This window comes from Myotis lucifugus, unplaced genomic scaffold, assembly GCF_000147115.1.
Source record: "Myotis lucifugus unplaced genomic scaffold, Myoluc2.0 scaffold_372, whole genome shotgun sequence".
NCBI lineage: Eukaryota > Metazoa > Chordata > Mammalia > Chiroptera > Vespertilionidae > Myotis > Myotis lucifugus.
In genome coordinates, this window is record NW_005871420.1 from 787,560 (window position 1) to 811,915 (window position 24,356).

The following is a 24,356-nucleotide window of genomic DNA, read 5'->3' on the forward strand; positions in this document are numbered from 1 at the left end:
GACTGGAAGTCTCCCTATGTCACGTGATCAAATGTCTGACCCTTAGACCATGGTGACAAGGTAGTGAATGTAGGCCGAGGATGAGATGATCTTTACCGAGCTACCAGTGCAAAGGCCCTGCGCTTTCTTTGCCTTGCTTTTCTATTTTCTCCTTCCTCCAGGTTATATAAGAGGACTGAGGATCTAAGCAAGGGAGAAAGGATCATCCTGTAATAGAAGCGTCACATGTCTCTACACCTTACTTTACATTTCAGTGATAGCGAAATCACAGTCAATTAAAAATTGAAAATTTAATTCAATGGGTTGTGTAAATGCATCTAAACATCTGGTCCGCTCACTGATGGCATCTCCCCCCTTTGAACCAGCTATTTCAATTTCTGGTCTCCTCTCTGAGCTGTAACATCCCCATGAGTGGGGAAGGGCACCCCTGGGTGCCTCCACCCGCATCTCAACGGCGGCCCACTGTGAGGGCCAATGAATGACACTTTGCTATGCTTCTGGGACCACTGGCTGCTGGGTACCATGTAATTATAACACATCTTATTTCTGAAATAAGACATGGCTTTGTGGTTTCTCTGATGGAACACGGCATTTTTGAATGGTCTCACTGAGAAGGCCTGGTGCATTGGAAATCCTTCAAAATGCAAAAGACTTTTCGGGTCAAAAACACTCCATTAGTTTGATTTCTTCTTAATTGGAGGGTCAAGCGTGAATCTCTTCCAATCAGAAGACTGTTCACATAGAATCAGTTTGCCATCCAAATCCTTTTTTGTTAGGCTCTTTCCATTAGAGTGTTTCGTAGAAAGTCATAATAAATATTTCTGGAAAATTCTAAGTTTCAAACCAGCCATGACTTTAGACCTACGTATGAAAAACTACACTGTAATATCACTTATTGACTTCCACGAGTATTGGCTTTTAAGACACTACATATTTATTTTGCGTATAGTGTGAAAGATCAGATGATCAAGTCTTCCACATTTGGCTGAAGTAGATTGCTAAGTGAACATAAAAGAGATTTTTCGATCTTGTGCTACATCATTGTACCATATACAATATAAGCAGGTAAGATTCCTAACCTTGATCACATTCCAAGTGACATTGATGGCAATACTGTGAGAAGAATTTACTTGTGCGACGGAAAATCTGTAAACATGCCCCTGGCATTATTCTTCTGCCAATTAGACCACAATATACAATAAAAAATCACACATCACAACTAAAAGGGGTCATATCTAACTACATGTAATGTTTTTAAGATCTAAGACAATCTGCCATAAAATTATAACAGAAACAGAAGAAAACTTCCTGAATAATAAGACAAAAGCTCTTGTGCATTGAGATTGTTCTTTGAAGCTTTACGACTTTACCCCCATTATTCTGGCCCTGCATTCGATGGGCTGCTCCAGGTCAGTGGCGTCAGCCACATTTTCTGTTAAAGGACATTTGAAATCTGGTAACATCAAGAGACACTTGCTGTGGTCCACATCACCATTTCACCGACAATCTGAATCCCACCACTTTCCCCATTTCCTCCAAGTCCCAGTGTTCCCCATCTTAGAGAACAAAATTTTAACTGCAAATGTCTTTCATTGATAATTTCCACCATCGTGCTTCAAGAGCTAGGGTGTGCGTCCCTGTGTGTGTGTGCGTGTGTGTGTGTGTGCACACGTGTGTGGTGTATCGCGTGCATGTGTGTGCCTGTGTCTGTGTTGTTTGCATGCCTGTGCCTATGTATGCATGTGTGTATACATATGTGGCTTACATGTAGGTCCACCTACACACTTATAGTAACATTTTTCTTGAGGGAATATGCAAATCCATCGTGTTTCCAATGAAGTGAGATTTCACCTTGCGCACATTTAGCCAATCGTAGCCCATATTTTCTCTACCCCAAAGAAATGCAGGGTGCCTGGTCCCCAAATTCTGCCAAAGGCAAATGTTACCTCTGTAACACTGAGTTGCACAAGCTTTGTTTAAATGCTGAGGACGTTCTTGACATGTTATCAAATTATCAAATGTTGTTCATGCTTCAAGGAGTGGCCTGTGTATGAATTATTTATCCTCAGCCACTCTCCTTCCCCATGGCTCCATTGGACCCACTAGATTTCAACATCTGAGCAAAGTTCTGACCATGGCACAGCTTAATTTTCCTCTGGTTCTAACCATCATTGACAACCAGGTACTGAGCGTGAATGAGGCGACCATTACCTGAAAGAGTTTGATTTTGCTCTTGGACTGTCAGTGACCCTTCCCCTGTGGACAAGGTGTTTTACTAGATCAGGAAAGAAGTGGCTGAAAGGAAGCTTGGTGCCCAATGAAGAACCGAAGGAAGGACAGATCTGGAGGCCACGTGGACAGGGGACCCTCACTGGCCCGCAGCTTCCGAGGTCACTCTGAATGCACTGCCCAGAGAGGAGCTTTTCAAACTCAAGTGTGCGTGAGTCCCATGGGGGTGTGGGGACCATACAGACTCTGGTTCTCTAAGTGGGGCAGGGCCTGGGCCTCTATGTGGCTAATAAGTTCTCCAGGGGCTGATGCTGCTGGCCTGGGAGCCACATGTTGAATAGGAAGGGGCTAATACGTTCCAGCAAAAATTAGTGCAGACAACAGCCTCAGTTCCATCCGTACATGTTTTCACAACTGTTAATTCCTGAGGGACCAATTTCACGCTGCACAATTAAATCCACTGGGAAAAGGCAGAAATGGAATTATTATATTTTGTGAATACAGACTCCCCCTGCTCCATTTGTTGTATTAACAGGTAGCCTCCAGAACATAAACCATTTTCTCTGCTTGAAAAGAGTTTAAACTATGATGTGAGTGAACACTGAACCACATTTCAAGGCCACATGCCTTTGATATCGGATTGCATAAATACCTTATATTACAGCTGATAGCCTTCTAGAGAAATGCCTTCCCTTCACTCTCAGCATGCTGACTGTCCGTCCATCCTGCAGGACATGTTTGCAATCGCCCTACACCAAGTCCTGCCAAATGTAGCCCCATCTTAGAAAATCTGAACTTTGGGAGTTTGCTTCAGACAAAGCATTTAAACAAGGAACCCTCTCGAAGGTGGAGATTCTTGTTGAGCCACCAGATCAAAGGAGAAGATGGATTTAGCACATCTGTGCAGTGTTTTTAGAAATGCATCCACACATTTTTGTTCGAAGGAGCTCGGATGTGGAAATGGCCGCAGAGTCAACTGAGGCCAGGGCACCGCCATCAGACGTTGCTCTGTTGTAACAGGAGAGTCCGCAGTTCTCTCTCCCGCTGGTCCTCCTGCCTGTACTTCTCCTCCAGTTTCTGCTTCTCGGAATCCGCGCAGTAAAACGTGCAATCGGAGCTCTTCCGGATCTGCTCGAACTGACTGAAGTCAGCCACGTACTTCCCGTTCTTGGAGAGAGAAACCACGGGCACGAACTCAAAGCCCCAGTAGATCTCCTCCGGGATGTAAGACGTGCGGCTCTGGCAGACGGCGCTGGTGGACTCCACGGTGGCATTGAGGAGCACCACGAGCTCAAAGTCCTTCTCCTTCAGGTTCTGGGGTGTGAGATCTCTCAGGGGGCTGGTCTCATCCAGCACGTGGTAGAAGGTCAAGGGCAAAATGAGGAAGGGGCTCTCGGAAGAGGAGTCCACGTGGAATTTGACGGAGGCCTGGTTGAGGAGGATCCGCTCGCCCTCCTTGGTGACGTGGGTCTGCAGGAGCTTGCCGGAGAGCTGGCACTGGATCAGGAGGCTCTTGCGCATGTTGGCCACCTGGATCACCAGGCACAGCTTCCCGTTCTGCTTGGTGATGACCGCGCAGTGGCTGAACTTGATGGTCTCCGCCCGCTTCTTGGGTCTGGCGATTTTGGCCAGGAAGGTGCCCGTGATGAAGATCTCGATCAAGGTGGTGATGACCAGCTGAGCGACCAGCAGGAAGATGGCGTGAGGGCACTCCTCCGTGATGGAGCGGACGCCGTAGCCGATGGTGGTCTGGGACTCCAGGGAGAAGAGAAACGCCCCCGTGAGGGAGTCCACCTTCATGATGCAGGGGGTGTGGTTAGAAATGGGCTCGCCGGGTTCTAGGTCCCCGTGAATGAACGCGATGGCGTAGTAGATCACCCCGAAAAGGAACCAGGTCATGACGAACGTGGCCGCGAACAGGGTGAGCTTGTATCTCCACTTCATGTCGATCACGGTCGTCCACAGGTCTTGAAGGTAGAGTAAGTATATGCCGTCCACCTTGTCGATTCTCACGTTGCTGTGCCCGCTCTTGGACATGACGCGGGGCCTGTCCGAGTGCCTCACCAGGGGCGCGCTGGACATGCTGAGGTGCACTGGGTCCATGCTCAGCCTCTTGGGACCACCTGAGGAAGCGACAAAGAGACGTTTTATCACGGTCACAGTGGCAGACTGCCCAGAAGATAGAACCAGGGTAAACATGTGACGTGACTATGAAAGCATGTGGATGGGCAGAAGAAAGGAGACTTCTGCAGGCAAGGCTAACCCACTTGGACTTGAGGAAGGCAGTGGGGTGAGGTGAGGAGCCCTGGAGACAAGCAAACCTGGGTTAAATGCGGACTCTCCAGTTATCCGCTGTGTGAGCCGGGACAAGCTACTAACCTCTCTGGACCTCAGCTCTCTGATCTGTAAAACGAGAATAAAGCCTAGTCTTTAGGGTTTTGTGATGGTTAAATGAGATAGTGCTATAAAGAGCCAAAACCGAGTGCCTCCCCCCGCCATTTAAAATATAATGCTAATCTTCCCTTTGCAATACCATACTTGCATGCATCTACCCCACAGAGTGTTAGGAATGCTTATGTATATCCAGCTACCATAATATCCAATTGTAGAGAATTTAAAAATAAGTTGACTAAGCATAGGGTCAGTATAGATATAACTAAAATTTACCATCCACAGGTAGTTCTTGATAAGCGATGGAGAATACGAATACACATTTTTAAAACTTGTAATAAAAATATTTAAAACTTACCCTTTTGCATGATATTCCCTATAATAGCCATTTATCCCCCCCCCCAATCTAATGAATACTTTAGAATCCATGACCTCCCCTAGTCTTGATTACATGGGAAAAGACTAAGTTATCACCAACCCCAAACAAACACGCAGTGAATAATTAAGCTTGACGAATAGCTTAATCGATATGCTGGTTAATCTTAGCAGTGCTATCAATATCCCATAGCAGGTATGGCATTCCGGTGTGGCACGCACATTCTGCCTCACTTCTTTAGAACTCAGCAGAACCAGCGCAGGGATGCACTTTAAAGAGTTAAAGAACAAGTAAACACGCGCAGGATGGAACAGTGGGGCCAGCAGACCTACCGGGAAGAAAGCTGGGCTCCCACGCTGCTTGCTGGTTCACAGACAGGGACACGCTGGGTGTGAGGCCACCCAGCATCTTATAGTACCTGCCTGGTGACTGAGATGAGTCACCCCTACATTCCTTGAAAAGATAATGGGAGTGATTAGGGGGAACTCTACCTGGTCGGCATGTTTATTTTTCCCACCCCAAATGGCATTTTTTAAAAAATTCTAAAAATCCCCGTGATAAAAAGGAACTGGTATGCAGCGGTCTGTGATTCATGCAATAATCTTGCTTTAGAGCAGCAGGACCTCAATAGGGGGTTTGAAAATAATCCTCAGCAAATCCCTCCAAGGAAAGTGAAACTGTATCCGTCCCAGGCGGACACGTGGGGATGCAGGGGACTGTGGGCTCTTAATGTTCCTGTTCCTTTAGCGAGAGGGTGTCATTTACTGAATGTCCCCTGGAATGATCTTTCTTTTTTCTTGGAAAGGAAAGCCATTTTCTCTTTTTTCCATTGCAAAGAAGGGCCATGAGCTATTCAGAAGTTATTTTACCCACCGAAGCCTATTCCACTTATTGGGGATCCATTTAAAAGAAACGCACAAGGTCTAATGGATGAGCCTGGGTCTAGGGGGCCCGCCAGCTTCACGTCTCCGTGGCCACCGGGAACGGGACCAGGGGGAACGTTTGGAAGTGAGGCCGTGCTGGCGTGCCCAAGTGCACAGTCAAGCTCAGAACTCCCGCTTCGCAGAGACAAGTAACTGCATGCACTTAAAAAAAAAACAAAAAAAAAACCTGCCCGGGAAAGTGCATGCCATCCCAGCCACTGCAATCAAAACGGAGGCTGCAGTTTTGGAGCGTGAGTGATACACAGGGTCCTGCGGGCACAAGCAGCTACTGGAAAACTTGGCTGGGTGTGTGAAGGCTGTGCCGCGAAGCTCCTGCCTTAACCTCTCCCACAGGGGCAGCGGGCCAGCCTGGGAAGAGCTGCATCCGCTTCCTCAGCCCTGTTCCTGCAGGCCTGGGTCAGCGCTCATGACCCCAGCAGCGCCTCCTAGCAGAGCCGGGGAGCGTGGCCTGGGGAGGAAGACCCGGAGCCTCTGGGTCTTGGCTTTAGCATCTCTCCGTGGAAAAGAGCAGCTGATGGACAGCACTCAAAGGGAGGCGCCTTCTGCCTCCCTCGCTGCACCCCGTGCCCCCAGCGCTGCTTGCTGCCTGGTCACTTACTCAGCAGGTCAGAAGCCGTCTTCTTCAAGGCGGGCGCACCGTCCTGGCTCCCCTTCGCCCACCTGGCTACCATGGGGTGCTGCTCCTGCCTGGAAGAGAGAGGGACACGTGGGGTTCACAGGTGTTTACAAAGAAACTGACCCTTAACAACCCCCCTCCCCCCTCCCCAAGGGCTGGGGCCTAGCATTCATCTCCAACCCCTGGCCGTCTGGCATGGTGCCAGGGCACAGACTCAGGAGTGTTTAAGGATTAAAGTGCAGCCCCAAGCCCAGCCCTCAGGAGGGAATTCTCACCCTCCGGAGGGAGTTCCACCGTAAAGCCCCCTGGAAAGAGGGTGAACTGGCCCCCATTGAGGCCCACTGTCCACTGGCCCGCGGGCAGGAGGCAGGAAGGGGAAGTGCGGAGGAAGTAAACACTGCGGACTGAAGGGAAGAGTCTAGAATATTTTTACCGCCTGTGGAAACGCATTCTTATTGTTGAGTCACAGGCCATCAGAGTTGAAAGGACTGTCAAAACCTAGGCATCTGACACCCATTTTGCAAGCGAGGTGGCTGAGACCTGGGAGGTGGCACACACCCGCCTTCCTCACACAGGCGGTTCACGGCAGGAAGAATGAGGCCAGAATTCTTAAGCCTCAGCCGCCAGCGTTGAATGTGATCGGTTTCAATTCAACAGGTTCTGTTACCTCCTGCTTTTCTGAAATGCCTCTTGCTGAGCCACACACACACACACACACACACACACACACACACTCGCACACACTTCTTATCCACACTTCTTATCCGTCTTACACAAAGAAGGGTACATACACTTCATGCTTCCTTTCTAATCCACCAATGATTGTAAATAATTGCATTAAGAGGTCCCAGCTACCAACCTGCGTAGCCTCTTCTACCCGCAGCTCTCCCGGGTGTTTGTGAGTTTGGCAAATGACCTCTTTCTCCGTCATCCCTCTGTGGGGGTCCAGCAGCAACCTCACTCGCATGCCTGCTTTATCACTTACACTTTATCAGATGCTTTTTTTTTTAAGAAAAATAGATTTTTATTGATTTCAGAGAGGAAGGAAGAGGGAGAGATAGAAACAGCTGCCTCCTGCACGCCCCCTGCTGGGGATCGAGCCGGCAACCCAGGCCTGTGTCCTGATGGGGAATCGAGCCGTGACCTCCTGGTTCAAAGGTCAACACTCAACCACTGAGCCATGCCAGCCGGGCATCATATGCTCTTAATTTACAGTATTTTATTCCTTCTCAGGAGGAGGGAACTGAGGCACAAGCAGGCTAAGTGAATCACCCAAATTCTCCGCAGCTGGCAGGCGCCAGCAGCCCCTCGGAGGCACCTGCGCCCATGCTGGCCACCACCTGACACAGGTGCTCAAGCTTCTCGGCCTCAGAACCGCCTACAAGGCTCGGAGGTTCTGATTCAGTAAGTCTGGGTGGAGCCCAAGAATTTGCATGTCTGACTCGTGGCTCCGGGAACACAGGTGGAGAACCACCAGGCCGTGACTACAGGTAAGTGCTACCCTCCACTCCCCCCACCCCCACCGCCTCTTGGCATTCTCAGATAAGACTATCGCACACAGGCAAGGCACGCACCTGTTGATTAGTTTCCAGAATGTCCAATCTATACCATCTTTCTAGGTGAATGCCAGCTACTCAGTGGACCAGTGCTAGGTATTAACTTTTTAGAGTATTAATATGTGTTTTTTTTCCTAGTTAGTGCAACACTGAGACCTTCTAAAAACCTAGAGCCCTGTTGAGTCCAGGTTTGGAAGTTTTCCATTTGCCCGTGCTGGGAAAAGTTCTTTCCGTGTTCCGGGGGGAGGGGTGGGGGAGGGGGCAGCAACGCCTTTGGTCCTGCAGAAACATGACCAAATGAAAGTTGGGGAGGCAGCTGCTGGCTTTTGCTGAGAAGGGGGCACCAGACACTTCTCAAAGCAGCTTCAGACAGTGTTCTAGCTAACCCTCCTCTCTACCTGGAAACAAAGTATTTTCTCAATGTTCTGAGAAAAACTTCTGTTGCCACGAAAACTTTTGTTGCCACAAAATTCGATGGGAATTTGACTTTAAAGCTTTAGCAAAACAGCTTCCTGTTTGAAAGAAAACTCAAAAAACTTTCTTGGATGTTGAATATTATTGACAAAACAATTTTTTGGTGATCTCTTTCTTTTTCCTTTTTTTTTTTTGGCTATGAATCCAAAATACCTGGATTAAATTTCGCTTTAAAGGCACACAGGTTTAAATATTAATTAGGCAAAGAAATGCTGGACAGGAGGTTCACTGGACTCAGAAGGTTTAAAAGTAATTGACAATAAAATCAGTGAGGCTTAGCTATCCTCCCTTTGGATCCTGGGACCGTGGCCGCACGGCACACGGGACCTCTGGCACTGGCCTCCTGCCATGGTCCCTGCTCCTCCCTGCCGACCAGGACTAGCTTCAGTGGCTGGTCTGACTGTTCTCAGTCCACTTCTTGATTCCGCCCATCTCCGCCGAGGACACGGATGGCTGTGCTCAGGTGGCCTTGGAAATGAACATACTCAGTAAGAAAGGATGAGGTGGCCCAAGTTGGCTCTCAGCGGATTCCCAAGGGCGGCCTCTGGTCCTTGTCTGCAGGGAAATGACTCTTTCCTCCTGGAGCCCCATTCCCTCTCTCGGGCCTGGAGGACTGAGGATGGCCGGCTGGAAGGGTGGCAGCTCCTGGGCAGCTGGGGAATCGGCCATGGTTCCTCAGAGAATCACACTGCCATTGGGGGAAGAACTAGCTGAGATTATGGTACATTCACGACCCCATTTCCTCAGATTCACTCACAGAGGGCACCTCTTCTCACATGCATTGCAACACCATGTACCTTCGTTCCTGCTCATTCTGAGTTAGTATCTGTTCTAGATAAAGAGCTGTGATTGACTAGTGGCTCATCCTGTGCCCGTTCTTACAGAGGCGCCATGTAGTAATTGAGTTCTCACGTCACTTCTGAAAGACGGACTGCGATCATTCCTGTATTCCAGGTGAGGCAACTGGTGTAGAGCACAGGGTCTGGGCCTGAGTCCATGCTCCTCACCTCTGCAACCCTGGTTCTCCAAGTTCAGAAGCATTCAGATGACCTGGAGGTCTTGACCCACACTTGGCCGGGCACCACCATGAGTTTGTGACCCAGCAGGTCTAGAGAGGGGCCTGGGATCTGCATTTCTAATAAGTCCCTGGAGCTCCCCAGTTCTGAGACTGCACTGTGAGAGTAGGTGCTACACTGTTCGCCGCTCAATGAATTATGTAGACAGCGTGGGAAATTCACAAGCACATACACTGGGTTGTCTGCAAGTTCAGACTCACTACCTTGAAACAAAGGAGCAGAAACAGAAAGTCCATGGGGGTGAAATAAACAAATATGGTAGCTGCCGGGCGGAGTCTCGGGGGAGCCAAGAGAAGTGCCCCAGGGGACAGAAGTTCAGGCACACTGGCTTATTCTAGGACGGTGGGTACCATCCCAGAGAACATGGGAGGCCTGACGAGGGAGCCTGGATTCTGGGGCCATGAGAGCTGCAGCCAGAAGGACCTTAGCCAGCCTCCTGCTCAGCCTCCTCCTGTGCGTGGTGATTACAGGTGTTCCCAAAGAAAGTGAGGTGGTCAGATGACCCGGACGCTTTACCTACCAAACCTCTAAACACCCCACTGTCTGCACCCATTGGAGAGTCATACCACGTGTTTGTACAGTACAGGCTCTGAGAAGTCCTACAGCAAAGACACCTGCCTAACTGGCGTTTATTTGACATTTCCAGGACTTTGAAGAGTTCCAATCTGGTCTAAACTGTACTTTATGTCTGGGGGGGAGGGGGAGAGAATAAAAAAGAGAGTGATTTGTTCAAGGTCACTGAGCCAATGGCAAGGCTAATCCATTCTATAGGCAGACACCTCTCTTGGTTGTCATGAAATATCCTAAGATCCGTGGTCAGCAAACTGCGGCTCGAGAGCCACATCCGGCTTTTTGGCCCCTTGAGTGTGGCTCTTCCTAAGCCTTAGGAGTACCCTAATTAAGTTAATAACAATGTACCTACCTATATAGTTTAAGTTTAAAAAATTTGGCTCTCAAAAGAAATTCAATCGTTGTACTGTTGATATTTGGCTCTGTTGACTAATGAGTTTGCCGACCACTGCCTAAGATGAGCGGTCCATCTCACTGGACACTGAAGGTAGGTCAGCATAGAGTAGGGGGACCCCCAAGGGAAGCATGGCATCACTTGGGGTTCATTAGAAATGCCAGTTCTCAGCCCACACTTGACCTTCTGAATCACAATCTCTCAGTGCTGCCCAGGAACGTGTCTTACAAGGAACACAGCCCCCCAGAAGCTCCCGTGGCTGGTTCGCCTGTGATGATGGCCTGTGACTTGGCCAGCTCTTTCTTTTGTCCTATTATCCACTGGAAAATCAACAAGTGCGCCTTTCAAAACAAACCCCACATTTTGCATTGCATGGGAGCGTCTAATGATCCAATTTGCCTCTGTGGTCAAATATTTAGCCTTTTCCCTGTGTTTCCATTCCATTATTATTGTTTTGAATTCCATAAGTCCTAAAAAGTCCCTTTCCATCTCTAAATGCGGTTTGCATAGTTATACCCTTTCCTCCTCAACGCAGAGTCTTTTTTTAGTTTTTTTTTTCATTCCATAGAACATCAACCTTTCTCCACTCGGCAAAGACAAGTTTCAACAGATACTGGGTTCAACGGGAGACGCATTTTCCATTTTCCATGGCAAAGAATCCGAGCACCGGAATAAGTCAGAGGTATCATTTGCCGAATGTGTTTGTAAAGACAGTTTAATTTCAGGCCCTTTATTTGCGAGAGAGCTGGCTAACCCAAATAAAACATTATCCATCTGTCTGCTGTTACGAGTGACCAACTTCAGCTGCACGTTATTACTTAATAGCAGCTAACTTTCCTATATAGAGCAAGCCTGCGCAGCAGCTGAAGGGAGAATGGAAATTTCCTTTGGTCTACCACCCTGGCCTCGCCATGCTCTGACATGTGAAGAGCTTGGTAATCAGCACAGTCTCCCTGTAATCACAGCAGGGCTCGGATGTGCATTGTTGTGAGATGACTGGGGAAACAGGGAAACGTATGTCGGAGGGGGCGGGGAAGGAAGCCCAAGGCAGACCGACAGCATTAGCTTCCGGAGTCGCTGCCCCATCTTCCCGGCAGAGAAGAGGCTCCTGGGATCTTGTCCGCATTAGTTCAAAGGCAGCACAGACAAGACAGCCCCGTTCCCATGTTCCCATGAGGAGTACATTGAGCATTCCGCAGAGCATTGGAGTCCTTCTGGTGCGACCTGAAGTAAGTGAGAGTGGAAGGCATCTGCTTTGTCAGAAATCACTGGTGGAAAAAGATTTTTTTTAAATATATTTTTATTGATTTCAGAGAGTAAGGGAGAGGGAGAGAGAGAAACATCAATGATGAGAGAGAATCATGGATCGGCTGCCTGCTGCACGCTCCACACTGGGGATGGAGCCCACAACCCAGGCATGTGCCCCCACTGGGAATGGAACCATGACCTCCTGGTTCATAGGTCGACGCTCAACCACTGAGTCACACCGGCCAGGCCTGGTAGAGAAGGATTTCATTCAGTGTATTCCACTTCAGGAAACCTCAAACTGGTCTCAGTGAGAGCATGAGAAAAGGGAGAAAAGAACGGGGAGTAGGCACGGGTGCCGCTTCCTCTCACCCTCATGGTTGTCCTGGGAAGTGGCTCAGGACAGATTCCGGAGTGTTTATGAGGCGTCCTTGTAGAACTTGCAATGTCTCAAGGTGATTTTCCCCTAAATGAACCTCTCATTTAGGGGGATGCACCACCTTTAGCCACTCAGGTCTGTCTCTGTCTCGTATTTATAATTTCACGACATGAAGGCATGGAGATATAGAAAGAGAATCACATTACGAATGCACACAGTGATTTCAGGCTGGCTTGGTTTCCTGGCTTCATTCTGACCGCTTTTCCTTCTGTTTAACATGACTTTGGAACTGCTGGTCTCTGACGGATGATTAATGGACGTGGGTGTGACTCACCTGCGTACGAGGGTGGAATTCTTCTCCTTGGTGATTTCTATGCTCATTATTATCGTGATTGGAATCTCGTCCGGGAAAAAGGCAAGTGTGACTTTTGCTTGATTTGGAACTGAGTTACTTAACAAAGGGAGGAGTGTTCTGAAGGTTCTGAAATTCACTCACTGTCAGTCTAATCGTTGACCACACTGCTCTGATATGGAAACTGGATAGCACAGGGTCTCCCGGGAACACAGCTAACACCAACATTCTTGGATTGCGGTCCATTTACTTTAGGAACTGGCAGTATTTCCGAATCATCTGCTTGTCCCAAAGTTGAAAACATAGACGCTGTGAGCAGTGAGTGATAATAAGGAAATTTCACATGTCAACATACTTCCCTTCACATTCCATCAGAGCCTGAGCCTTCCGAGTAAAGCAATACCCATCGGTCAACAGTGTGAGAAAACATGTTCTAACCATTGGTGGTTCATCAGCGTGAGTACTGTTGGCTCAATTTTGGTGTTTTTAGGGTCATTAGGTAAAATACAAGATGTCTAGTTAAAATTAAATTTCAGATGGAGAACAACTAATTGTTTAGTACCAGTAAGCCCTGTGCAATAAGGGATATAACATATACTAAACATTATGCATTGTCTGTCTGAAATCCATCCATAGGTTCTCTCTAGATACAGTACAAAGGAGCTTAGGCCAGAGCCATGCCGGGAAGGGCTCAGTGGGCTCCCTGAGGACCATTGATTCTAGGAAAAGAAGCATCTCAGGGTTTCAATCACAGAAGAGAGAGCTCAGACTTGCTTTTATTGTTTGTTTTGTTCATCCTCACCTGAGGGTATTTTCCATTGATTTTTAGAGAGTGGAAGGGAGAGAGAAAGACAGAGAGAAACAATGATGTGAAAAAGACACATCGATTGGTTGCCTCCTGCATGCACCCCAACCAGGGTTGGGGATCGAGCCTGCAACCGAGGTATATGCCCTTGATTGGAATCAAACCCAGGACCCATCAGTCCACAGGCCAGTGCTCTATCCACTGGGCCACACCGGCCAAGCCAGACTTGCTTTTTAAAGTCATCACTTTGACCCAGCATGGGGAGTGGAAAGACACAAGCATGGATGCTGAGAGTCTGGTGAACTGGTGCTTTCAGGAACCCAAGCCTAAAATGCTGCTGCCTGGACAAGGGGTTGCCAGCAGATCGAGAGAAGCGAGGACCCCATTCCAGGTGGACTCAAAGGGCAACTCTATCAGGTGGGGGTTGGGGTGAGGGTGGACAGGCAGACGAGGTCCCAAAGCTGAGTCCTGACATCCCTGCATGGAAATGAGGTGACCGGGGTTGTGGGAGTTTACTGGCCCCAGTGAAGCTGGACCTTCTTCTGTAATTCAAAAAGCATTCCTATGTTATCAGGTAGCCGGTCGTCCCAATGGTTTGCTATCCTATGGGATTGGAGCTCACTCCGTACTTTCTTTTTAAAAAAATATTTTTATTGATTTCAGAGAGGAAGGGAGAGGGAAAGAGAGATAGAACCATCAGTGATGAGAGAGAACCATCATCGGCTGCCTCCTGCACGCCCCACACTGGGGATCGAGCCCGCAACCCAGGCATGTGCTCTGACTGGAATCGAACTGTGACCTCCTGGTTCATGGGTCAATGCTCAACCACCCACCCACACCAGCCGAGTCTCACTCAGTGCTTAATGTCACTACAGGAGGATCAGCCTGGGGTGAGGTTTGAGGGGGCACACGGGGTTGCCTGGGACACCTAAGCAGAGATGAGACTGGAGCCTATGTGTCTGATGTTCAAGGAAGGGCCAGTCAGGAGGACTGCCTTTCGTGTCTAAGTCTACAAATGGAGTTTGAGACATGTAAGCAGGCGAATTCTCCTAGACAGAGAGTGTGGGAGAAGCAGTCCACACTGAGCGGGCAGCTCCGGGGCCGGCGGAGTGGGGCCATGGGTCCAAGAAACACAGCTAGTCACTGATCACAGGTTTTAAAAACCATGTCAGCATTCCTCACCGACAAGCCTATGGAGATGAATGGCTCTGTACATGGCTTCCAATGGAGTGATTTGGCGTCGCTTTTTCTGGCGGCGATTTGACAAGGTTTACTGAAAGTTCACAACGATTTCTACTCTTTGACCCAGTAAATGTATGTCTAAGAATGAATAAGAAATGTCAGGATTATACGTAAGTATGTTCTCTGCCTTAGTTATACTATTAAAATATTCAAGCCCACCTGGATCACCCACAATACAGGATGGATTTTACATTTATAAATATTGATACACTGAAATATTAGGTAGTCTTTAAAAATCATGGCAAAGCTAGACAGGTGAAGCTAGAGGAAGGTGTAGGTAAAGCTGAGTGCACGGTGCGATCGCTCTCATGGTCTCTCTAGGTGGTATTAAAAGGCAATGCCTCCAAAATGTTCACCGCGGTTATCTCTTCAAAGGAAAACAAAATTAGGAAGGTTTTTCGATTGGATTTTCCAATTTTATGAAGTTAATCTGAAAAGTCAATTTCCCCAGCACAGACCATCCCCAAACGTCCCGGGTCATATGGTCAATGGGCAGCACTGACTGTGCTCCTCCCGAGAAGCTTCCCACCCGCTGTCGTGGCCAAACCGTAAGGAAGAAGTGACTCTCAGACACACTGTGACTGTGCAGATCCAAGGACCGGGTGTCCAGTGAGTGAGGAGTGACTGTTCCTGTTAACACAAGGCTCCTTCTCACTGACTCAGTTAGAAGAGTTTGCGCTTCACCAAAGACGAACACTGACAAAGCAGCTTCCTGCCCAGTGCCTTTGCTCAGACAGGTCCCTTCACCCTAAATTCCTCCTCTGTGCCCTGGGCCTGGCAAACTCCTATTCACCCCTGAATGTCCCCTCCTCCCACTCCCAGGGAGTTTCTCTTGTTCCTCTCTTCTGCCTTTTGCAAACTGTCTACACCTCATGACCAAACTCAAGGTGTTGGTGTAATGATCTGTTTAGAAACTTCTCTTTCTCTTTAAATGAAGCTCTGGTGGGTATTTAATTTGTCTTTCAACCCTAATGCCAGCGCGAGACTTGCCGAATGGTAGGGACTTATTGTTGGAGGGAGAAGTACAGGCAGAGAGGCCGTCCCAGCGAACTCAGAGCTGTCCAGGTTTAGTAACTGGCGGGGCTCATTTGAAGATATGGGATATGATGTTCTGGGTCAGAGGGGAACCAGTTCAAAAATAAGTAGGGTTGGGGGGTGGGGGTGGGGGAGGGGCACATATATGTCACTGACTTGAATGACCGAGCTAGAAATACAGACTTAGACTCGATTTGGATTCAGAGTATACAGAGTATCCTTCAACGTTCTGCCTTGAAGAGAAAATGGGTTTTACATTTCTCAAGCTGACCAAGTTGATAAGCACTTGGGGTGTCATATATCCCATTTGGTCCAACACATCACTCTCCATGTGTGTTTCCTATCCCACGTGGCCTTCCGCACACTGACCAGCGTGTGCCTCAGGTGCCCCTTGCTTCTATTTGCTTTCTTAGAGCAGGCATCTCTGATGTGTTGAGCCACGGGGATCCAAGAGCGGGCAGCAAGGAGGTAATAGCAATAGAATCGTTCAAATGTAGACTCTACTGCATCCTTTTAAATGTTTATATTTTGTGCATATTTAAAAATGTACATCCTATGTTAGTACAGCACAAAAATGTATGTATCGTTCATGTATGTCTCCGTGTGTGTGTGTGTGTGTGTGTGTGTGTGTGTGTAGGGTGTAGGGAGATTGTGAAATTTCAAAGCCATTGCTTTAGGCTAGTGGTTATTAAACTTTAATGTGCAGATTCCATGGGGATCCTATTAGAATGAAAATTCGGATTCAGAGGGTCTGGGCTGAGTTCTGAGAATGTCACTTCCAACAGGCTCCTGAGGCTGGAGGAGGCTGCCCTGTGAGTGGCATCAGCCTTTTGCAACCAGGGCTGCTCATCTGAACTATAGACAGAAGACAGTGTCCGTGACAGTCCTCATCTCTCCCACAGTGGCCATGGGAAAACACCACTGCAGATGCTAGGAGAAGGCACCTCATTCAGGTGGAGGCCAGGAAGGCTGGTTTCTCTCATAGAACTTGGCCGAGAAGGGGCCTCTCAGAAGCTTGCTGGGCATACGGCTTTAACTATGGGAGAAAGTTCAAGGTCACTAGCAGACTTTATGATGTTTTTTAAAGGACTGTTTATAAATCACCGTACAGTATTACAAACAGTCCTGTAGTCAGCAGTTCTTTTCCAGTGTTTGGCTTCTATCTGGAAAGTTCCTTTATGAGAAGCATAGCTGGAAACCAAGGTCTTGGCCACTCCCGATTGTCAAAGGTCCTGTGATGCTAATGTTAAGGGGAAGGGGGCTAAATCTGGAGTTTCTGACTAATAAGAGCTACCTCCACACACTCTCACCCTGATGGGCCACTGAGGTTGGGAGTCAATGGTTTTCAAATGCTCCTTGACCAAAGAAGAGGAGAAAAATGAAGCACACATACACATAGTCCTCAATAAATGTGAGTGAACACACATATACACACATACACTCATTACTGACAAATAAAATTCTCTTAATTCACAAAGTCTACCCACTGAGTTAAGTTTGTGTGTCCTAGTACAACTTCCCAAAGACTACCTTGGTCTAGGTGGAACCATATGCCTCAGCCTAATTTCAGAGCCAGTATGTGCTATGCAATAGTGGTTGCAAATGCATTTTCAAATATCTACATCATCTATGCTGTGTAACTGTTGTCAGTGAATAGTGACATATGACAGAATTATAAAGATGTGTCCCCTGAATCTGGGTCCACAACCACACACACATAATGCAGCCAAGCAGGACTTGGTCTCTAACCAACTTGACATCCAAGCAAGACCACACATTCCTGTTTAACACACACAATGGAGAGGTTGGGGACCCAGAGTCTAGGCTTCCTGAAGGTGGCATCTCAAGCTGTGGGAGTGGGGAAGGAGTGTGTCTAGTGAGGAGAATAGTTTGGAATATAGGGATTTGGAAAAGTGCCATGTAAAGGACTAGAAGAAGAAGTGTCTGAAATGGTGCTGAGAAGGAGCCAGAAAAGTCATCATGAGGAGACCATAGCAATAGTATGAAATACTATGAAGTGTTGAATAAGATGAGGAATACAATGTGCCCACCGGCTGAGCTGCTAGTGATTCTGGTGGAATGTGTGAAGACATACTCCTGTGGGCTGAAGAGTCATCACACAGCCAATGAGGAAATGGAGGAAAGTGACGTTTCTTTCCTCCTTAAAGGTCTTGTCCACACCCATTGATTCTGTTCCCCAGGTGCGAAGTCAGTGTTCCCTGACAGGGAGTCAGCATTGTGCCACACCGCTTGCAACCCTTGACCACGGCCACATGGTCTTCAATCTTATCACCTAGAGAATTCTCGTTTCCATCCCCTGCTCCCCTGCCCTTTCATAGCTTCACCTTGCTCATCTCCGGCTTTTTCTTGACCTCCTTCCCAACTGACTCCCTTTTAAAGCCAATAACTCTAAATGCAAATATAACCTTTCAAAGTCTGTGTTTCTTCCCATAGCAATCTCTTCCCACTGCAGGTTCTTTTAAGACCCCCACAACTCTCCTTAACCACTAAAATGTAACATCACCACACTTAGAGCAGCATCATGATTTTCTCTCAATGTACCTGCTTTTCCCTCCATGTGGCAAGTTCTTTGAGGGCAGGGTTTGGGCCATGTTCATCTCTGTACCCATAGTAACACTATTCTGGCATTCAATAGGTACCCCCAAAAAAGTTGTAATGACTCATACTCATCACTCTAAGTCAACAGAATAATAAAAAATGGACTAATAATCCATAAATTAAAATATGTGAGTGGTTTCAACACATTTATCATTACATGTGAAGTTTTCTAAATTGCTTCTTTGGAGTGATTTATAATATTTACACATTGTTCTATCTCTGTGGGAAAGGAGTTTCCATAGTGTTGAAATCCCCTGGGCTAAGAAACACTTCTTTTATCTGTCCTGATACAGGCACTCCCAGAAGCTGATCTAACCCTTGTCTCTCAGTCAATGACGTCTGCTGTGGTTCACGATGTCCTCCCAGAGTACATGTCCAGATCTGGCTTTCCCCCACCGAGGACAGTGTATTTCTTATGGGGTGATAAATCAGACCTGGAGTTGCGGGGAGGATTGAAGATTTCCAATGAAGAAGCACAGATACTTTCACAGGTACACTGGCTCCTTGGTCCTGTTGATATCCATTCATTTGGGTACCACTTTAGCAGCTTTCTTGACCACATCTTTAAGAGGCCCAAGGGCTTAATTTGAAGATCATGGCACAGTCATGAGGGAAAGAGGGAAGCTATGGATCTGTTGGGTGTACAGATGTTTCTCCTTATCCTCCCCCCAACCCCCTAGTTCTTCCCATTAGACAGCAAACCAGCCCATTGATCTCTAGGATTTGTTTATTAAAATCAAAGGGCTAAGTTTATTTACCACCTTCTCCATCAGGAGGAAGTGGACATAGTTTCTAATATGCTATTCTTATCACCATTAAAAAAATGGAACAATGTTAGAGGGTAATTTTAAAACTCACACACAGCTTAGAACTGTAAATGATGACATGGGTCTTTGAACTTCCTAGAGACGGGCACCTCAATGCAAGGATACAACTCTGCCCTGGCCAGGCACTGAACTATGGCACTATTTTCTTGGAGGTGCCACTCTTCTCCAATGACCACTAATCTCCAATATACCATTCACTGACTCAATTATTCAGCAAAAATGTAATACTATTATATGAAAGATGTGGTCTTTGAAATACATAAAGGTGAGTGAATGATGCATGGTTCTGGCCCTCAAAAATATACCATCCAATAGAAGAGATGACATATACATAAATTGTTATTACACCAAGCAGAATAGAATCCTTCGTGTCTAAGCCCTGTCTCATGAACACTTCTATACTTCTACCATAAAACTTACATTATTCATTGGTTCATATTTTTCTCTCATTCTAAATACTATAGGAGTACTAAGGCAGGGACCTTGTCTTATTCTACTCTATATTGCTCTATATAACAGTCTTCTCGACTCACATGCATGAATGAGATATATAGAAACATACTAAGGATTTCCAGGAGAAGGGGGTATTCTTTCCAACTGAAAGAATCGCAGAAGTTTTCAAGCATTCTGTTGGGAAGAAGAAATAGGGAGAGGAGGATTGATTGCATGGGGAATTTCCCACAAAGATGTATGGGGTGGTGGTAAAGTACTTTCCTGAGTACTCATTTGATGCAGTCATAGAGTACACCAATGATTCTCAACCATCTATACCAGTGGTTCTCAACCTGTGGGTCGCGACCCCTTTGGGGGTCGAAGGACTCTTTCACAGGGGTCGCCTAAGACCTTCGGAAAACAAATATATAATTACATATTGTTTTTGTGATTAATCAGTATGCTTTAATGATGTTCAATTTGTAACAATGAAAATACATCCTGCATATCAGATATTTACATGACAATTCATAACAGTAGCAAAATTACAGTTATGAAGTAGCAACGAAAATAATTTTATGGTTGGGGGTCACCACAACATGAGGAACTGTATTAAAGGGTTTCGACATTAGGAAGGTTGAGAACCACTGAAATAAAAGCCTATGTGGTCATGACGCCCTCACGCTGTGACGCCCTCACGCCACAACGAGCAGTCACCAGGAGGCTGCGTGCACAGCGGGCACGCATGGGTGGGCAGGGCTGCATGCGAGCACGGGTGGGTGGGGGCTTGATGCTGCATGTGCAGTGCAGAGATGGGTCCCACGGCTCCAAGCGGCAAGGCCTGGGGGCCCACGGCTCCGTGTGGCATGGAAGCGGGACCCCTGGCTCCAGCCTACCTCTTTGGGTCAATCTATCGAGGAGCCCTGGATGGGTGGGCGGGGCCTACCACTTTGGGGCAATGAATCATAGGGCTCCCCCACTGTGAGAGGGCACAGGCCAGGCTGGGGGACACCTCCCCCTCCCCGAGTGCACGAATTTCGTGCACTGAGCCTCTAGTGGCTACATAATAGAAACACCTAGGAAGATTTTCAAATGCCCAAATACTATGGCTCCACCATAGGTCAATTGAATCAGAATCTCTCGTGGAGGCAAGGAGAAGGATATATGAGTAGGAGCCTGAGTTTTCTACTTTTTAAAGCTCCCCATTTTTTTCTAATGTGTATCCATGGTTGAAAATCACTGTGGTACCTCAAGAAAGTTAGTATGAGGCCAGATTGGAAGCTACACTGGTGATAGATTTTAAAAGACCATGGAGGTTAAACTGAAAAGTTTGATCTTCCAACAGGTCAGAAGCAGCCAGGTCCAGCTAGCCAGGTAGGTTGAGACAGTAGCTATAGAGAGATGACTTAGGAGTCTTCTGCATTCAACCAAACAATGCATGAACTGGGGAGCATCACTGCTTTGGGTGACCACCAGGTGGAAATTCGTGCCCCTTATGAGATGTGAAGTGGTGATGGGGGAACTGGAGCTGGGAGAACTATGGGGTTTGGTGCCTGGATGAAGAGGAAACCTTGAATGATAAGGAGAGGGCATTGAAGGCATCATGATGACGTTGACTCTGAGCTTGCTTGCATTGAGGTGCCCGTCTCTCGGAAGTAAATCGGGGGCTAGTAGTGAAGATTTGGGAGTCATTGCCCAAGAAGTAGAAGTTGACCAAATAAGAGTCAATGAGATTTGCAAAAAAGAAAAATATGAAGAGCAGAAGGCAGCTGAGAGCAGATTCTTGGAGACTGCCTGGGTTGAAGAGGAGAGAGGACTTCCCAGCAAAGAAGCTGGAGAAAGAGCAGCCGGTGGCTGAACAGCTATGTCAGTTCCTCTGAGGGGCAACTAGGGAGGCAATATCTCAAAAAAGGGGACGTGACCTAGAGGTCCAAGATTTGAGAGTGGACATGGAGGCACTGGTTTTCCAGGGGTGGGGTAAATCTTAGAAAGGAAAGGGACACCTATTTCCCTAAGACAGGAGGGAAAGAGAAGTGATATGTCCATTGCATAGGTGTGTATTGAACACATGTGTGTATTGAACACCATTGCACATGTATGTATTGAACACAGACTGTTCTAGACACTGGGCATACAACAGTACAATCAAGATTCTTGCTCTCATGCAGCTTAGGTTCCAATTGTGGAGAAGGAGAAGAAAAGGTACAGAAAAAATGAGCAGTAGAGGATGAAAATGGAGGAACTGAGCTCTTGGTCCAGGGAATGAGGGTCCTTGGTGTAAGAGGAACAGGCTGAAGGATGGGAAACAAAGGTGGGTTAGCTCGGGAGTAGCATGTAGGGATGGTAATAAGAGATGAAGAAAGGAATCCAGCCAACTGCAAGGGCCCCTAACGGCTCCCAGGCAGGAACTGGTATCTTCGGTTACACCTATGGTGTCCTTGCCATGGCCGGGCAGCCTGGGAACACTGCTGGGGTATGGAAGAGGTGGGCTGCCCAGAGCTGAGGATTGGCAAGGCCTCTGTGGTAATAGGTTACCGGGACTGGGGCTTACAAATACCACATTAGAAACATAAACATTTGAAAAACCACAGAATGTAAACGCTCAAGGTCGCAGCACACTCATCAGCTCATGGAGTCCGTATAGTGATTGAGCACATTAAGAAGCCTACTAGCTGTGCTATCTAGTTTTAGAAGAGCTATAATTTAGTATTGCTAGGTATCCATTAGTCCTGTTTTCCTCATCTGTAAAATGAGAGGGTTGGGCAGAATGACCTCAAATTTCTCTTCCAGGATGGCCCACGGCGAATATTTGAGCGCACGTGAGAGTCTGAGAGTTAATTTACTTGTTTAACATTCTCATCTAATGCTTAACTATCAGTGTCCAGCATTCAGCTGCAGAGCTAATGCTGCTCTGTGAGGTTAGTGCACACAAAGCCCTTTGTTCTATGGGCCATCCTGGATTTCAAATGAATTGCCCTGTGAAAATACACAACCTAAATTTTGGTGGCAGAAATCTCAAGTGCTATGGGTAATTGAATAAGATAGTTGATACAACATTAAAACAGATTGGCTAAAGTGATTCGAGATGAATAGGTTCTTATACTTGCAAGCTGGGGAAATTGCTTTGTGAATATTGGGAGAAAAGGGAGAGATATTGGTTAAAGGATATTGAAGAAGAAGGAGGAGGAGGAGGAGGAGGAGGAGGAAGAAAGGCGAAAAGGAGCTTTTCAAATATTAGGGATATTAAAGAAAGTTATACAAATGTGACTCACCTCACAGAGGTGGGATTAATTTAGAGTAATATAAGTGGAATCTCTCTTATCACTCTCAACAATTGTGAATAAGAGCTAACCAGGCCTTGGGTAGATCCTGAAAACCTAAGGTAAAATGTGGTGGGCTGGACAGAGTGTAGAGGTAACTGGCCAGCTGCTATTGTTTAACAATTTAAGAATGGTGTCACTTCTCACATGCAAGGAGACTCGTGAATAACACAAAATCTTGAGAGAAATACACCTAAGTAGCTGTGCCTTTTCAGACAGCTGGGCTTGTTAGACATCTTCTCATTGGAATCCGGGTCTTTAAGACCAAAAGCTCTGCACTCACTCTGCCAGTTACTTATTTGTAAATGTAATCTGAACGAATAGCTAATTGCTACTTTTAGAAGCGTGTTTGAGGCTTTATTATTAGCTTCACACCCAAAGGCGTTGTTTATGGTACAGTGTTAATCACTTGTTTTCCTTACACAGTTAATGCCATATTGGCAATCTCATGTGGTACTGCTTGATCATTTTTTTTTAGCAGTTTCACAAGTCGCAACTTCAAATCTGTAAGATAGACACTGGTTGAAATTAAAGAGTGGAGAGTAGGAAAAATGTTGCGCCTGAGGTCAAGATGCCTCACTTTGGTCGAACCTTCCAGAAAGCCCGGTCCTCTGAGGTTTGAGTGCTTTATTTTCCCTTTCCTAGTTGATAAGTGGGCAGCGCTCCACTCAAGGGGTCTTACCTTGAGTCCAGGTGTTGGGGTCCAGCTCAGCTGAAGATCCCAGAGACCTGGGGAAGTGAGGAAGGGCCCGGCTCTCTAGGGAGGAAGCTGGGTGGACCTGTGTGCAAACCAGACCTATGGGCTACTGCTTAGGTGACAGCTGAGGGAGTGGGTGGAACACCCCTCCACCCCAGGAGGCGGGAGCCGGGCAGTGAGCAGCCTCACCCACCTCCAGGGCAGAGGTCCTGGGCACCGGGCTCCCAGCACGGGCCTTTGGTCTTAATGGGTGAAAGGCAGCTCCCTTGCATCCAAAGGTGTTTATATCCGATATAACTCCAGTTTTTTATAAAGTTATTTGACAACCAAACCTGCTAGCAGAGCCACCACCCAGGCCTGGAAGGGAGCACAGTGTCCTGTCCCTTTTCAGAGGTGCCTGGGTACACAAGGAATTCTCTCCCCCACCCCATTCTCTCTGGTGGAAGGAAGGCGTCGAGCCTCACATGTTAGCAGTTCTCAGAAGCCCTTAAGCTTTAACTTTCTTTTTTTTTAATAGTTCATTTATTTTAATATTTTATTGATTTTTCACAGAGAAGAAAGGGAGAGGGACAGGAGAGTTAGAAACATCGATGAGAAAGATTGATCAGCTGCCTCCTGCACGCCCCCCACTGGGGATGTGCCCGCAACCAAGGATATGCTTTTATTGATTTGAGAGAGAAAGAGAGAGAGAGAGAGAGAGAATATCATTGATCGGCTGCCTCCACGTCCCACACTGGGGATTGAGCCCACAACCAGGGTATGTGCTCTGACCGTGAA

At 47.2% G+C, this 24,356-nt stretch overlaps 1 protein-coding gene and 1 long non-coding RNA gene across 6 annotated transcripts in view; one reads left to right on the forward strand and one right to left on the reverse strand.

Moving 5' to 3' along the window:
• Positions 1-2,615: 2,615 nt before the first annotated feature.
• Positions 2,616-24,356, reverse strand: part of KCNJ15 (potassium voltage-gated channel subfamily J member 15) — a 36,856-nt gene continuing 15,115 nt past the window's right edge. The window contains exons 1-4 of one of the 5 annotated variants that reach the window (XM_023765044.1): positions 6,539-6,608; positions 5,329-5,449; positions 4,609-4,632; positions 2,616-4,352 (exon numbers count right to left, since the gene is read on the reverse strand). In XM_023765044.1, the coding sequence (XP_023620812.1) occupies positions 3,226-4,352; positions 4,609-4,632; positions 5,329-5,404 (1,227 nt within the window). In that variant the 5' untranslated portion in view covers positions 5,405-5,449; positions 6,539-6,608 and the 3' untranslated portion in view covers positions 2,616-3,225. Of the gene's footprint in view, positions 4,353-4,550; positions 4,633-5,328; positions 5,450-6,538; positions 6,628-6,831; positions 7,164-24,356 lie in introns of those variants that run through there. The other 4 variants (XM_023765047.1, XM_023765046.1, XM_023765048.1 and 1 more) reach the window with 4 other exon arrangements.
• Positions 9,215-11,401, forward strand: LOC111828462. Its single transcript, XR_002832331.1, has 2 exons — positions 9,215-9,540; positions 11,195-11,401. It is a non-coding gene; the product is annotated as an uncharacterized LOC111828462 (long non-coding RNA).